General features: G+C 38.6%; 1 protein-coding gene across 1 annotated transcript; it reads left to right on the plus strand.

Annotated features, from left to right (window-relative positions):
• The first annotated feature begins 1,243 nt into the window (after positions 1–1,243).
• On the plus strand, positions 1,244–13,929 carry LOC129926147 (CD209 antigen-like protein D). Its single transcript, XM_056028277.1, has 4 exons — positions 1,244–1,384; positions 7,633–7,785; positions 11,722–11,892; positions 13,740–13,929. The coding sequence occupies exons 1-4, from the start codon at positions 1,255–1,257 to the stop codon at positions 13,850–13,852; spliced, it is 567 nt and encodes a 188-aa protein (XP_055884252.1). The 5' UTR covers positions 1,244–1,254; the 3' UTR covers positions 13,853–13,929.
• Positions 13,930–17,806: the final 3,877 nt, after the last annotated feature.

Here is a 17,806-nt window from a genome sequence, read left to right on the forward strand (position 1 = left end):
AAACCAATGTTTCCAAAAAGGATTCCAAACTCTGGTAAAGAAACAGATTCTAATTTTATATCCCACATTATGGATCATTATTCAGAAGCTGTCGACCGCTTTGTTAGAACGAGGATTCAGTACTGCTATGAGCCTCATCAGAAATAAAAGAACTCGACTAGAACTCGGGGAGATTAGGGGTTGCTACTAACTAGCTTTGAGCCATACTTAAATACATTCATTCAATTTCATAAACATTATCCAAGTCATTTTCTTAAATTTTATTTTAAACAAAACTATAATCTCAATTTATCTCCAAATAATTTTTTTATTTTATATTTGTAACTTTTGTACTGTCCATTTATGTAGCTGTTATATCTTAGTATTCCGCGGGCAAGTTTTAACTAAAAGATGGGGTCACCGGGTCAATAAAAAGTTTGAGGTGGTTTCTGTTCAAACTGAGAGCCTTTACTTCGTTTCACTAGCACGCTTTACGCTAGGTGTCTAAAAATCACTACATGTCACAATGAGTCTCAAAATGGGTCTCCTGTCTTTAATCACAAGACTAATTTCCCTTCTCCTCGGATTGATGGTATGTAGATTTCTGGTGTGCTAGAGAACCACTTTATTGAAATATAATAAGTTGTATGCATTGTAGTTACTTTTGCATTGTATGCACTTGGTGTATTTCTAAATTATTTTGACTAATGTAAGTAGGTTTTATTTTGTCGTTGTTAGATCATTATTGATTAACTAATTAACTAGCTTGCCTTAAGAGCGAGTAAACATGCAATCGTCTTGTTCAAACGCATTGACTTGATGAGACATTTATTTAGTTACTTAATGTATAAGTCATCAGATTAGCTATATCTAGACCTGTATGTCAATGGACCTCATTCACCAATCGTAAACAAACAACATTTAGTCACGTGATCTTATTGATAAAACAATGGGAAAAAACTGTCACGTGACAACCATCATGAATTAAACATGAGATCGTAAATTATATAGAACATATAGAGCGCCACGTGGCTAAATGTTGTTTGTTTACGATTGGTGAAGGAGGTCCATTTTGTGCAAGTCAAGTCTTCTTTCAATAACACCCTAGACATAAGATAGCACCCACACACACACACTGCACTTGTCACATGGATAAAGACATATCCTTGTCTTCTTATGTTATTTTTCAAGATTTTACATGTTTAATGCGTTGACATAAAGGTGGTTATTATTATTTATGTGGTCGAAACATGCTTATAAATAATGCGTATACTAATGTTAGGAAAGACACAGATTGGTGACACATTCTTACGACATCGTTCCATAAAGTATATAGGTCCTTCTGTTGTCTTATCTACAATGAGATTTTCAATACCGCTTTTGATTCTCTACACCACAGTTATAGGTATTTATATTTATAGTTATCACTTTGGTAATGGTGTAGTTGTAGTAGTGTGTGTGTGTAGTCAGCCGACGCGATCTGTGAATCCAGGACATTATCTATTGGCATGAGATGTGTAGTTTCATCGCAAAAGAGGGGGTCGATCAGTTGGAACGGCAGAAGTCTTGCATAACATAAAATAACTTTTATTACACTATAGACAAATATAACTTGAGAAGTATGGCGTCTTCGTTTTCCTTTGCAGCTTCTGGTGTGACGAAAGAGGCCAATCCTTGATACACAGCAGCGATCACAGGTTGAATCACCAGGCGAGCGTTGCATTTTCACCCTTCTTTCTACGACTGTTGTGTATGGATTCTGCAATGCGGGATACTATTATGCTTGCTCTCCATGTGGATCCACAGCTTGAAAATAAAATGGAATAAATTTTATTTTTACAAATCTAATCACGCCTTTACACTCTGGCATCTTTGAGTCGTCTAGCGTACTTAAACTAGCTTACGACAGAGCCGCTTTACTTACATCATTCTACAAAACATTAATTTAAGTGCTCTCTATCTATAATGTCAATGACTGGTTTAATGGCGTAACGTTGCAGAATGCGAATGTCGTGTAATGCTGGGTTCTTGCTTCCTGAAGTACTCTTGACACGTGACAAGACAATACTATAAACTGACCTAATTCCGTTTCAGCAGACAAACATGAAGTTTATTTTACAACACAATAATAATAATACTGCACTCATTGTTGGTGCTACAAGTCAAGAAATAATAAACAATCCTATCCGCATAACAGCGGTATCAAATGTATCCGATATATGTTAGTTACAAATCACGTCCGCATCTCAGCGGGTAACAATAAGAACAATTACTACTAGTGACACTGGAGCTCCAACTATAGATATCCATTGAAATACGAATAATACTTTAATATTCAATAAGCGCATAATGAAATCATCTCTCAAATATTATTAAGCAACAATCACTAGTCCATCGACTTTCATGCTATATACATATATATACACCAGTCCAGGAAGCAACGTCCAACATTCCTGGAACGGGAGCAAGACCTTACTGACTGGACTTGACTGAACTCAAAGTCAACTTTATTCATTCTACTTCCTGTTTTCTACATCAGGAATTCCACGTGTCTTTTAAGCTCTTAACATGATGTGAACTTAAGATCATGCAATGTCAACTAAGACTGTGACATATAACTAACAATAAATACTCCCTTCTAAATCATCACTTTGAAAACACACGCACACTCTTTAACACGACACCATCCAAGTTGCACTCAGCAGACATCGCTTTCTTTGTCTCCCTCAGTTGGCCTCTCTTTGTGAAACACTTGAGAGGCATCTAACCTGGGCCAGGTATTCTCATTACAAAGCTTGTATTTACTCACTCTGTCTGTTTGGTAAAACGTGCGTATGTGTTTCCTCTCCCGCACCCATTCTCGGATCAAGCTGAAACTTCTCACATTTATGTATTGGAATAGACAAGACATGAATCAATATAAAAAAGAGTAACCTATTAGGCAATTAATTACTGGAAATTAATTATATTGTTTGATTCCAAAAGAAGAAACTAATACTTCAATATGCAGAAATATGGTTAAATTTATTGGGTTAAGGTAACCAATTAGATAATTAATAACTAGTAATTTTTTTTTATACCAACAAGGGAAACTAATACTTCAGTATACACAAATATGGCTATATTTGTTGGGTTTAGTCAACTTGATACTTTAATTATTTATTGTACCTAACATTATAATTATTAATTATTATTGGCAATTAATTATTTTTGTTTAATTTCGAATAAGGGAAATAACTTGTAAATTATTAAAAGATAAAGTTTTAAGTACGGAATTCTTTCCCTTTAGATAATTTTTCTTTTGTGGATTTTATTTTGATTGAAGTGGAATGTGAAATTCTTAGAACAAAAACACTTTTTAGGCTATGGCAATTTGACCCAGTGATGACCTGTTGTAGATACTGTCTAGAGAAACCATCAATGGGCTTGCTAAGGCCAACAGCGCTTTTGTTCACAAACAGACGTGAATTTTAAGTGAATTTTTAACTTTTATAAATAATGGTCGATAAAGACATTTCTGGACATTTTGTCAATAAAATTTGTAATTTCAGAGCATCTTTTAAAAATCACTTTTGTATAGCTTACAACTTTCAATCAATTCACTTTTTGTTAAGATTATTTTTTGCCTAGAGAACAAATCTTTAATATGATTTGTGTCGTGGACCCACATTAAAGTAAACAAATAGCCATTAAAAATGGAACCAAGAATCTGCTGTCTAATTCAAAAATTGTAGATACCAGTTAGAAACCGCAGGAAACAACAGCTGCAGTGGGCCTCGCAGGGTTCGCAGGTCGAAGTTAAGAAATATCTGCTTGAACAGGTTTTAGTTCTGCATTCTTATGATGGTACTGTACAATTGTTAAAGCAAAATATTATAACATTATATGGCTCCTTTTGTCTCGAAAGGCAATGGATGCGCCCAAGTGAGTCACTGGCTTTGGCTTAATCTTGAGACGGGGCAGAATCTGGTGTGGCTAATCAAGCCAATTCTAGAACGGCAGACTTTGTCACAATTCGTACATGTGTATGCCTCTGATTTAGGGCTAGCAGACAGGGCAGCTTTCTTTTTTTCCCTTTTGATTAAAGCCGCTTCAATTCTTTTGTTCTCAGCAAGGGTTGTCCCAGCACGCACAGTCTGTCTCCATGCACTCCGGTCTTTGGCTATGTTTTCCCACATACTTTCACTGATGCCTGAGGCTCTCATGTCTCGCTTGCAGACATCTCTATATGTTAGTCTTGGGCGGCCCTTGGGTCTGACTCCTTCCACAAGCTCAGCATATAAGATATCTTTCGGGATTCTACCATCTGGCATGCGGGTGACATGTCCGAGCCAGCGTAATCTTCTTTGTGTCAGGAGAGCATACATGCTGTTCATATTGGCCAATCTCAAAACTTCCTGATTGGAGACATGGTCCCTCCAAGAGATGCCCATTATGCGTCTCAGGCAGCGCAAGTGGAAACTATTCAATCTGTGCTCTTGGTACATGTATGTTGACCAGCTTTCACTGCCATAAAGGAGAGTGCTCACAACACAGGCGTTGTAGACTAGGATTTTGGTCGCTGTGGTCAATTTACCATTTTCCCAGACGCGCTTGGAGAGTTTTGCCAATGCTGTGGTAGCTTTTCCTATCCTTTTTGTCAGCTCGATGTCTAAGTCTAGGTTACTGACAATTGTTGAACCCAAGTAGGTAAATTCCTGCACCACTGAAAGGGTGTGGTTCCCAATTTGTATTATAGGTATTTCTGCGACGTCTTGTGCCAGGATTTCGGTCTTGGAGAGACTTATAGTAAGGCTAAATTCTTGACAAGCAGCTGCTAAGGCGTTCACTAGCTTCTGTAGACCTCCTTGTGAGTGAGATACGAGTGCCGCGTCATCGGCAAACAGCAGCTCCCTTATCAAGATACGACGCCTTTTCGTTTTGGCTTTAAGACGTACCAATTATAATTATAATTATAACATTACTATTCATAAATTAATGTCTACTACTTCGAAGAAAAAGAGAATTATATCATACTCGATTTCATGTGCTCATTTATTCGAGCATATCAGTTAAAAACATAAGTTCCACTTTTAGACCTTGGGATCTATGGGGCAGATAATGTAAAGGTCATATGTTTCGGTGGCCCAAGGTTAACAAGGATTATATGTGCCCAGCACAAAGTCTAAACGTATTTACTTTTCTACAACTAATGTCAGGTAGCCATTAGAGCTGAGTGAACTCAAGGGCGCCATAATATCACGAAATAAAAATAAAATCCCTGCCTTCACCAGGATTTGAACCAGAGACCCTCAGTTCAGAATACAATCGATTTACCACTCAGCCACCGCGCCTCTAGTTAAAACTTAAATTCTAATTATTCCAGTTGGCTCATTTAGGAAACCCGTCCTATTGTTATCTGTATAAAAAAAAAACATTTTCTCAACTTTGTCCAATACTGTGATATCAATTTTTTTTTTTTAAATGAGACCGTTGTCAGGGGGAGGTATGGCGAGAATGAATGTTACTTTGTTATTTTGGTATGCTAGTTTTTATATCCCCTTGTTATGAACGTGAATAGTCTTTTGTGACCTAGTATTTGGATATGTCATAAGACCAGTGACCTGTACTGTACTGGCAAGTTAGTCCAGTGGTACTTTGTGGTCCCAATGATATTATCTAGGCTAATAGCTATAGCCTCTAGATATACAAAACTACTGAGACAGACAAGTAATAAGTCTGAGATTTCAGTTGCAACAAAAAAAAAAGGAGTTTATTTACAAACAAAAGAAAAAGAGCATGGAAAATGTAAATGGCAATAAGGGCTCACAAAAGAAAATGACATATTGAAACAAAGCAAAGTAGCAAGACAGTTTCCGATCAATATAATTAAAGAACCATCATCATAGAGGCACAGTATTGTCTTATGCCGAAAAACCAAAAAGATGGTTTATAATAATATCATACATGCATTAACGATAAAATGACGTCGTCCATGAGACATTTTATGTCAAACACCAAAAAGATGGTTTACAATGATAGCATAAACAATGAAATGACGTCATTCATGAGACACACTACTGTCTCGAATCTAAACAAAAGATGTCTTAAAAAAACATACAGGAGAGGATAAGAGACTAAGTAGACCTATACCATTTACATAAACCAACTTAGTACTAACAGATAAATAAAGTCTACTTGGCACACTCCTATTGAGTAACACAGCAATAGTACAACAACACAAATATTAGTTAAATGTTATAGAGATTTAGTTCAAACTACACTGGTCACTTGAAAGACTCAAGAGAGAGTAGCCATTGTAAACAGTTAACAGGGACTTAAATTAAGTAATAAAGGGGACTAACTCTAATAAAAAAATAAAAGTAGCCACCCTAATTGTCCCTCTTGTCACACACGTGTTACGACAGAATGATTTAGTCTTCGTTGGGTGTGCGAGAGAGTGTGTTAGTCAGTAAGGTCTTGCTCCCGGTCCAGGAAGTTTGGACGTTGCTTCCTGGACTGGTGTTATGTATATAGGTTTCATTAGACGTGATGGACTGGTGTTTATGTATTTCTATCTATGAGTTGATGGACTAGCGATTGTGAATTAATATTTATTTGAGAGTCGATGTCATTTATTGAATATTAAAGTTATTCATTGTTATTATCAAGAGTTGGAGTTTATTCAGTAATTAGTTATTCTAATTGAGTGGATATCTGGAGTCAAACTGTATCAAGTAATAATTGTTCGTATAAGTGAACCCCCCCCCCCTAGTGAGCCTAGTCAAGAAACACAAGAACAAGCATATACATTGAACCCTGACAACTGTTGCTCTTGCATTGCTAGTGTTATGCTCTTCCACGGTGTTTAGTACTTGAAAATGTCACTAGGTCTAAGTCCAATTGGAGGTAACACTGAACTCAATACTGAGAACAGATAACACCGACGGAAGGCCAACAATCGATAAGTTATGCTCTTTCGTCGGAGTTATCTGTTCCAGTATTGAGTTCAGTGTTACATCCAATTCAGGGGCGGACTGGCTATATGGGCATTCGGGCAAATGCCCGGTTGGCCGGTATCCAAATGGGCCGGTAGGACCACAGTATGTATCTTCTTTTTCGAAATTACGTCTGTATTTTTATAAGGTAAGGGCCGCAGTGATGCCACTATTAAATTGTTAAATTTTTCATAGTATTCCTTTTTCAGGGGAAATCTTTTACAGACTCTACTAAGGCCTACTCATTTAATCGAACACATTTTCCGAGACAATGTAATAGCCTACATCGGTAGAGCTTCATCCTTTTAGGGCCTATACACTTTACGATTAAAAAGCAGCATAAAGCCTTTATTCCTTTTAAGGACACAGTGTTCACTGCAAGCATGTGTACTGCTATCGATACATTATCAAATTTAACATAATGATTTTGAGGACAGGTAGCCCTAGAACTGGATGTCTATCATATAATATACAATTTATGGGCCGGATGGTTTAGAAATGCCCGGGCCGGTTTTGATACCCAGTCCACCCCTGATCCAATTGGACTTAGATCTAGTTACATTTCAAGTACTAAACACAGCGGAAGAGCATAACACTAGTTACCCTAACATCACCGTTATTAAAACAAAACAAAAGCCTGTACTTTATTGTAATCTCGTATACTGAATTCTTACAGAAGGAATACAAAGTAACATCGAAGAATTGGAAGCCAAGTGTCGGGAAGGACCGAATGCAGATTATGAACTGGAGCAAGAAGGGAATACATTCATGTGCCTTGAATGGTCTTTTTGGTCGGACACCTTTGACAATGCTAAAAATTACTGCCAAAGTGAGTTAAATAGAAGTTAAAATGAGGTCATTTGTAGGAAATGTTAATTAATTTGTTAAATAGCCCCTAACATATAAAAAACAGTAAGACTCGTAAGTTTAGAAATTTTGCGTTTATATATATATATATATATTAGGGGTACACCGGATAGTCGCTCCGGCTCCGGCTTCTGCCGAATATCCGGCATTTTTTACTATCCGGTGCTATTCGGCTCCGGTCGGATATCACCGGATAGTAAAATATATATATATAAATATATAAATAGTTGATTGTATTTGATAAATGAGAATAGAGAGTAGGCGAGTATAAATAAAAATTTAATATATAGCAAATAAAACTTGTATTAGTGAAATTTTTTGTTGTTGAAAACTTGTACAGTTTCTCTTATTTTCAGATAATATTTTTTGAAGACTTTTAAGTTTTGGCAGCGACCCTCAAAGCCTTAATCTAAATCAACTTTATCAATCTGTAGAGTATTTTTTTTTTCTTTTTAAGGAATAAACCCATTGTATTTGATTTGTAGTTAAGGATATAAATTCATATTCTATTTTATATTATTTTTTAAATGAGATATTTGGAGCATTCAAAATCGGTAGTATATTCAAAGTGCGTTTAACCATTTTTCTGTTGACGTCATATGCTGAGCAAATAGGGCCTACTGTAACAGTTCTCGCTTAATATGCAGATGAAATAACAATTAATACGGCTAATAGAGATATACCTACGCTACCTGTGCCTCCAATGCCAGCAACACTTCAGTAATAGCCCATGCAGCCTATCTACTTTTTTCACTTTTAATTGAAGTTCCATTTTAAATAGGATAAATAGTGTGCTGTAAATGTCAAGAGAATGCGTTTAGTACTTTAAGTAAATAATTTGGTTTTTTATTACAGAAAGGAAGATAGCCCCGTAATTTTCATATAAATGGCAGTATATAATGATTCTTTCCCTTAGATAAGCTCTGTTTAAAAAATATTTTTTCTGTTATGTTCGTTGAAACTTCTTTGAGAGCAATAGCAATTCTAAATAGAGATTTCCTTAAGATATAGACAAAAGCAAGTTGATATGAGATAAATAAATGTACTAGACTTTAGATATAATGTTTCTAACTCAATTAAATAACACAACCGTTCTGCCTCAAGTTCTGGAACCGTCTTCCTTATCTAAGACCAATGACAACACATCTTGCATCATACACAACCTATCGCTAATATCTTCCTATCGTCAACATAGAAACACACACACACACACACACACACACTCACACACACACATAGCATCGATTTTCATTTAGTGTTTTGTAATTACAGCTGAACCCTGGGACACTTAGACTTCGCGAGAAATTAATGTTTCTACAGAGCTAATTTAAATATAAAGTTATAACAAGTGTCGTGCGCGCGTGAAGATTTCTTTGCATTTAATATTGGTGTTTTAGCGTATAGGAAGTAGTTTATATTAGTTGCGTTTTGTTGTCTAGAATATTGTGTGTGTGTGTGTTTACGTCATCCTTAGTTCCCGCAAGAGAGAGAGCTTCTTTTGTGAGCTGGGTAGCTGGATTTTTGTTTCCACCCCTTGTAAGGGTACGTAAGTACATAGTTGTATTAAGGAGGCTGATCTTTCGGTACGGGTGTCGCTATTGAAAAGTTCTTGGTTGTAGCGGCATCGCTAGATCTAGGTTTTCTTTTCGTTTCAGGCTTTGGGCTATGGGAAAGGGTGTCGTCTTTCCGCCCTTGGAGTTGTGTAGTAACTATCGTTGTTGAGGTGTAGTGAGTTGAGGTTCTGTAGAGCGCCGAGATGGAGTGTGAGAGTGAAGGTGTGTTATGGAAACTTATTGGTGTGATATTAGACTAATTATTAACCCAATGCTAACTTCAATGATATTGATATATATGTAGATATATGTAGATATGTTGGAAACTTACAATTAAGTATAATTAAATATTGTTCCTGTTGACAACTGTTGTTATTCACTAAATGTTCAGTTGAATATCTGTTATTCAATGTTCGTATTTTACATGCCATTACCTTTAGGTTCTTGTGTTACTCTGATCAGGCTGGGGATACGAGACCATAATATCATACCCTACCTAAGCGACTAAACCCACCTGACAACAAGCATCATTCTGCATTCGTACCATTGTACGTTCTCAGAGGCAAACCATTGGGTGATCTAACAGTAATAAATGCACAAGCGTTATATATGTTAGGAATGTATTGCCCACAAAGCAACCCCCCCCTCCCTCTCAACATAGTTGATGTGACAAAAGAAGAAAAGGCAAGTGCCGAGATACAGTTTAGGATTAGCAGCGTCTTAACCTGTGCCAGGGTGTAGCATTCTCTACTGCAAGTTGTCAGGGTGGGATTTCAGATTAGCTAGGGTAGGATATTACGGTCCCGTATCCCCAGCCTGAACAGAGTAACACAAGAACCTAAAGGTAATAGCATGGATGGCTGCCTGGTCGTGCGGCTTGCGCACTGGACTGTCGTTCAGATTTATCGTTGGTCGAGGGTTCAAGCCCTGCCCGCTCCCATCCCCCGTCGTCCTGCGGGAGGTTTGGACTAGGAAGTAATTATCTTCGACTCTGAAGGAACATCCGAAACATGTAAAAACATTTTACATTGTAAAATACGAACATTGAATAAAAGTTACTTAACTGAACATTTAGTGAATAACAACAGCTGTCAACAGGAACAATATTTAATTATACTTAATTGTAAGTTACCAACATATTCACATTATACATCAATATCATTGAAGTTAGCATTTGATTAATAATTAGTATAATATCACACCAATATGTTTCAATAACACACACCTTCACACTCACACTCCATCTCGGCGCCCTACAGAACATCAACTCCCTACATCTCAACAACGATAGTTGCTATGACTCCAAGGGCGGAAAGGCGACACACTTTCCCATAGCCCAAAGCCTAACACCCTGAAACGAAAAGAAAACCTAGATCTAGCGATGCCGCTACAAGAAAGGACTTTTCAATAGCGACACCCGTACCGAAAGATCAGCCTACTTAATAAACTATGTACTTACGTACCCTTACAAGGGGGGAAACAGGAAACCAGCCACCCAGCTCACAAACGAAGCTCTCTCTCTCCCTCTCTTGCTGGAACTAAGGATGACGTAAACACACACATACACAATACTTTAGACAACAAAACGCACTTACAAGAAACTACTTCCTATACGCTAAATGCAAAGAAAACTTCACGCGCACACGACAAAAGTTACCTATCCTGATTTTCCTCAACGTCGACTCCCAAGACCTTTTCCATGCTTAGGTCAACAAAAACTTAAGAGGTTTGGATTCAGAGTTTCTTTTCTTCGAGGTGGCTAGCCATTGGCTAACGAGCCTCTCATGCCTGAAGGTTACTTCTTTAGGCGCCAGTTACTTATTTTTGCCAGTTCTCATGTCTGCACTAACTGTTCCCCCGGACCCAATATCTAAACCGCACGAGAATGCCAGGAGTTGGAACTAGTTGTCAGAAGCTTTATGAGACCAAGACTAAGACTAAGCCTGCTTTATTGATCCTTGTGGAAATTTGTTGTGATTACAAGGACTCTTTTCTCATATAAAGACAACACAACAGAAAAATACACGTACATACAACAGACAACATAAAGAGTTCATTCAACGACTACACACAGGTACCTTGGTGCTTTTCATGTTCCCTGATCAATGAGTGGCGGTGATAGAGTCTGACCGAGTGAGGTACGAACATGCCATTGCAAGCTATTTCTAGGTACCCCTGGCCAATCTACTTAACCCTTAAAGTGCTGAGCTGTTTTTCAGTGAGTGCAAACGAAACGGAATTACTATTCTGAGAGGCTTAACTACCATACGCGTTTTTAAGGGTTAATGATTGGTTGTTTGATGAAATTGAGTTAATGACCTTTTTTTCTCTCTATTTTATGTTAGTTAGCGGAACAAGGCTGGGTGTTTTCGATACTTGGGATAAAATGAAAATTTTACAGAGAAGAACCAGGCCTACCTGGATTGGATTAGATGACATACAAATTGAAGGCAGGTATCAATGGCATGATGGTCAGGAATTCAGAGATCCAGCGCTTAGTGGCTTCTTTCATAAATGTAAGTTTGCTTTACAAAAATCCGGCCTTATTACTTTGATCCAACAATAATAAATACATATATATCAAAATAACAATCATCATTATTATTATAGTTTTTTTTTTTATCATAAGCATAAACCATCGCCGACCCCATACAAAATAAATGACATTTTTATTCTCATATTATTCTCATATCGACACTATAATCTTTATCTCCAAAAAAAAACGTAGTAAAGAAATTGTCTTCAATCTTCATTTGTATAGTTGAAGTTCAATGTAGTATTGTACCTGCTTAAGAAGACCCAGTTGAGACCTATATATTTAACCAGCTCTGAGGCAGATAAGTTCGTTGTCTTGTCCGGCAGAGGTCATTTTATTTTTATCACGTTTTCTGCTCCTCTCTTCGGTAAGGTCATTTGGTTGGGCATAAAACGTTTGTCCTGTGACCTTCTTGAGATGTTTAGCTGTCTCGTTCAGACGCCATTTTATGTATTCCTTCGTGCCAAAAATGGACAACGAGCGACGGGGCAAATTTTGATAGCGCTTTCTGGATGTGTCTCAGGGATATTCTCTTTCTCCTAACCATTGGCCTGCGATCTTCCCCATACTGGATGACTATTATAACCACATTAGCTTCAAGATTAAAAGAGGTTGTTAGTTAGACTAGCCAGCGACCCAGCGTGTGCCAATAAATATTGACAACTTTTTTATTATCATTGGACCTAAGTAAATAAGTTTATTATCATTAATCATTGTTCTAATATAATTACATTACGTCATTATTTGTCCTTGATGTTTTTTGTGAAAAGTACATGAAATGATGTGACGTAATGAAATGAAGGCTTATAATAGCTACTCCTTCTTCTTTTAATGAAATATCAAAAAAGTATTTTCTAATCTGGTGATCATGAAATACTCCAAGAATCACATTAACGCTATCGGCGCTACATGAATTTAACGCATGTGTTTGATGTAGATCAATAAAGCTAGGTTTGCCTTTTCAACTCTTCAAACTATCTGGCGCTCTAAGGCATTATCTCTACACATCAAGATACGAATCTGTAATACAAACGTTAAGTCTGTTCTTCTATACGGTTCAGAAACTTGGAGAGTCACTAAAACAAATATGGAAAAGCTCCAGACCTTTGTTAACAGATGCCTACGCCGGATATTAGGAACAAGGTGGCCAGAAAAGATAACTACTATCGATTTGTTGAGAGAACTAGACAAAAGCCCATAGCCCAAGACATCACAAAACGAAAATGGAGCGGGATAGGACACCCCCTGCGAAAACCAGCTACCAATGTTGCAAGACAGGCACTTGACTGGAATCCACAAAGAAAAGTGGGCAGACCAAAGCAAACCTTGAAGAGGTCAGTCATCAGTGAAGCTGAGGGCACTGGAATGACATGGGAGCAGATGTTTGTTTGTTTGTTTGTTTTACATGTTTCGGATGTTCCTTCAGAGTTGAAGATAGTTTACTTCCTAGTCCAAACCTCCCGCAGGACGACGGGTTATGGGAGCGGGCAGGATTTGAACCCTCGACCATCGATAAATCCGAACGACAGTTTAGCGCGCAAACCTCACGACCAGGCAGCCATCCAAATGAAGAAAGCTGCTCAGAACCGAGTTCGGTGGAGAGGTGTGGTTGCGGCCCTGTGCTCCCCTGGGAGTGCACAGGATTAAGTAAGCAAGTCAGTTTGATGTAGATATAGATACAGTACGGCTTATAATTCTTTTCTTACTATTCGTTTAATTTTTTTATATTTTATTTTAGGCCACCCTATTTGCTTCGTCAAGGGCCGCAAATTACCTAAGGCCGACCCTGGGCTGACTGTATTTTACCATGGTTTATTTTGTTTTCAGATGAGCCAAGTGATAGCGAACGCGTTGAAGACTGCGTCATCTTGTCAGGGAGCTTGCTCAACGATGTACCGTGCACCTCGTCATTTTTATTCGTGTGTGAAAAAGTCTTGTAATACATGCAGAAAAGCTATAAATAGCAAGGTTTTTTTAGGTGTCTCCTCTGTACGCAATAAAGGAAATGCTGATAAGCGACGCCTGTTTTTTAAGTTATTTCATTATTTTGGTGTTCATTTTAACGATGTAGAATCAAATTTTCTAAGCTCGTATATTTTGCAATTTGAGGAGATTTCCAGGAGCTCCTGGTAAATCGACAGGAGGCCGCGGGAAATCTGTTATAAGTTATAAAATGGTTTAATTTAATCATTTATACACCTAGATTTAGTGCGGGTCCTATGAAAGTGCGGGTCCTATGAAAGTGCGAGGCCCACTGCAGTCGCTTAGGTTGCAGTGGCCTAAGGCCGGCCCTGCAAAATAGTGGCGTATGCTACGCCGACGGCCAACTTGTACACAATAATAGTATTGATCTTATCACGTATATGTTTTATTGTATGTTGTTAGATATTTATGCATGCATCTATGTATCAATCAATCAATCAATGGATGTATCTATTTATCTCCATTTCTCACTCTCTCTCTCTGTCTAACGCTCTCTGGAGAAGCTGGAAGAGAAACCTCAGCTTCCCACTAAAATTAAAACCTATATTCTTAGCTAGTGGTCTCTGTACTTCTATATGGTTGTGAAATTCAGTAACTGAACGCTGAGGCAGACTGAAGAAAAGCCCTAAAATATGCAGGGTGTCGGAGACCAGAAAAAGAAGACTAATGAGTTTGTACATACTTAGGTTTGCAAAAAGAAAAGCGGAACGCAACCATACCCACTACAAATTATATTGTAAGACGTGGCCCACTGTCTAAGGCCGCGGTTCTCAACCCTTTAAGCTCGGCGACCCCCTTTTAGAATCCCCAACTCTGCCACGACCCCCCCCCTCACAGCAATAGAAGAATAGATACAAAAAATACTAATTTTTTATGGTCTTTAGCAACCCCTACCAAATCATCAATCGACCCCTAAGGGGGTAGCGATCCACAGGTTGAGAACTCCTGGTCTAAGGTCATCATTCAATGTACAGTGGAGGGAGAAAAAAGAAAGGGCTGTCAAAGGAAAAGATGGCTGGACAATGTAGGGAACCGACTTCCTATCTTTTCACATTCTTTTAAGACATTTAGGATTTAGTTACATGAACTGTCACAGCACCCCCCCCCCTTATAGCAAAGGTCAGTGGACAGATGAGAAGTGATGATCGCTGTCATGGTTTAGCACAAGGAGATGACCAAACGTTATCACATACAAAAATTATTTTAAGACCTCAAGTTTAAGTGAATGAACTTAGCCACAGCGGCCAGGTTTTAAGACCGTCCTCTGTCAATGAACATAGTAGACCAAATTAATTAATTAAAGTTTACAGAATGTTTTAAACAGATATAGGAGGTGAGGTGACTGAGCGGTAAAACGCTTAGCTACCGATTTGAGGTTCCAGGTTCGAATCCTGGTAAAGACTGGGATTTTTTAATTCGGGATCTTTTGAGTCCACTCAGCTCTAATGAATACCTGATATTTCTTGGGTTAAGCACCCTTGTAAAAAGTAGGCCACAGAAACAGATGATCTATACATCATCTTCCCAATAGATCGCAAGGTCTTTACTTAAAGCGCTTTTTCTAAATTTTTGTGAGCTCAGTAAAAAAAAAAGGTCAGTCGGTGAACAGCTAAGATTATTTTTTTTACATCAACTAACAATTAACCATAGCAATAATTATACTAGCTCTATGCCAGGGGTTCTCCAGCTGTGGGTCGCGACCCCATTGTGGGTCGAATGACGATTTGCCAGGGGTCGGCTAAGACCATCGAAAATATGGATTGTTTTTGTCTATTCTTCTATTGCTGTGTGTGTGTGGGGGGGAGGGAAGGAGGGTCGCGGCAGAGTGGGGGGATTGTAAAAAGGGGTCGCCGGGCTTAAAAGGTTGAGAACCGCTGCTCTATGCAATAGTTAGAGTCGTTTTCAAGATTCGTTTCTACCAAGGTTCCACTCTTTTTTTAGGGGGGGGGGGGGGGAGAGGGATTATCCAAGAAAGAGTTTGAATTCTTAAAAGAGGATTAGTGAAATCCAAAAAAAAAAATCTATCCCATGGATTTTTTGGTTGAAAGCAGAAACTTTAACAATAGTAACTACAAACTCCTAATTCAGATGCTTATAATGGATAAAACTGACAATAAAAATGCAACAGAAGCTTGTTATCGTGTGGGTTTTTGCATTGCATTTAAAAATAGAGCAGTGAATAGGAATTTCAAATGAATGAATCTGCAATTGTCAGTGTATTAGATGTTATACTGGTTGTTTTTTTTTCTACACTTGTGATAAAATTATTGAAGAAGAAGCTCTCCTGTGCGAATACTTAAATGGACGAAACACTGCAGGAGAAATAGTCATATGTATCAATAATTACATTATCAGTCATAAGATAGTTTGAAACAAATGTATTGATATTTTGTGTAGATTGTGCTTCATCGACCATTAGAAAGATGAAGAGTTTTATATCAAAGTATCAAGAAAGAAGCTACTATGGCAACCAAATTGAAACTGTCAGGCACAGTTGTACTACTGCAGTAGGAACTCTAATGCTAGAAAAAGTGAATAAGAACTCCCTTTCAGCGGCCTGGATGAACAGTGTACTTAATGTCCGGCGGGGGGGGGGAGGGTCAGACTCGTGTTTATTTTAACGTTCACTTCCAGTTGCACGGACACTCCGGACACGCGGACCTCCGCCATTTTCCTTTCCTCTACCAGGCTAACCGTGCGGGACACGCACGTTATGCAACGGCCCCTTGAGGGACGGCGCCTGGATGTTAACAAAGGTTGTGGGAGCTTTTTTTACAACCCCGTACAGTACAATGAGGATGATCTCACACCCTGACAGGCACCTCCCCGGTAGTCTTAAAAGATGTCATTTTCTAAAAACTGCAGCAGAAAAACACAACAACATGTATACACATCTAGAGCTTCAAAAGTGTAAATGGAGTCTGAAAAATGTAGTGCTTAAAACTGCTTTTACTTTTCCCCAACTAATGTTAGGTACCCATTAGAGCTGGGTGGACTCAGAGGCCTCCAAGGATCCTAAAGAAACAAAGCCCTGTCCTCACCAGGATTCGAACCCGGGACCCTGGTTCAGAAGCCAAGCGCATTACCACTCAGCCACCGCGCCTAATTTAATAGCAGTACTAAGGTTAAAAACAAAGATTTACTGCTGCAGGGGTTAACGACTGTATAGACTGACATCTCTGGCCCCTTCCGTTTTCCCGCGCTTTTACACCAGCGTAGCTCATTTCTTTTCTGCCTCGATAGAGAACAACATCGGACAGAGAAGTTTTAACTTAAGACTATTTTGTGTTCATTGTTTTTATTTTTGTTTGTTTTGTAGCTGATGAAGGCCTCATGGCCCAAACGTCCTTTTGTTTTACTTAGTCCGGCAGGGTTACATATATGCATGTATTTCGTATTTTCTATACAGTACTAAGGTACTAATATTATCGACTAAAGAGGTAGAGATATAGAGTAGACTAGACCGAATAAACGCTTGGTGGGAGCTCAGCCATGCGGAACAAGCCGTCCGAGCCCAGTTCCGAGTCGGACACTGTCCAATAGGCACGTATTTTGGACGGGCTAGAGATAGAGAGAACTACAACACACGGTGCCGCCACTGCGTCGAGGACGAAGAAACAGTAAACCACATTCTTTACGAATGCCGAGCTCTGCATGGGGGACGATCGGGACAAGGAATTGAGAAAGAGAATACTGGTCTATGTGTGGCATTAGGTCTGTCCTTAGACTTGGACAAGGCGACCTTAAAACTCACTGCCCGCTTCGTCATTCGTGCTCTAAGGGAATAATTCTCAGCATGGTTAGCTACCAACAGGGCCGTTCCTAACAAGCGCGGGGCCCTAAGCGAAACGGATTGCGCGGGGCCCTGTCTGGGTAAGGATACGGATAATAAGTGAGAATAAATATTCTGT

This window comes from Biomphalaria glabrata, chromosome 5, assembly GCF_947242115.1.
Source record: "Biomphalaria glabrata chromosome 5, xgBioGlab47.1, whole genome shotgun sequence".
Classification (NCBI taxonomy): domain Eukaryota; kingdom Metazoa; phylum Mollusca; class Gastropoda; family Planorbidae; genus Biomphalaria; species Biomphalaria glabrata.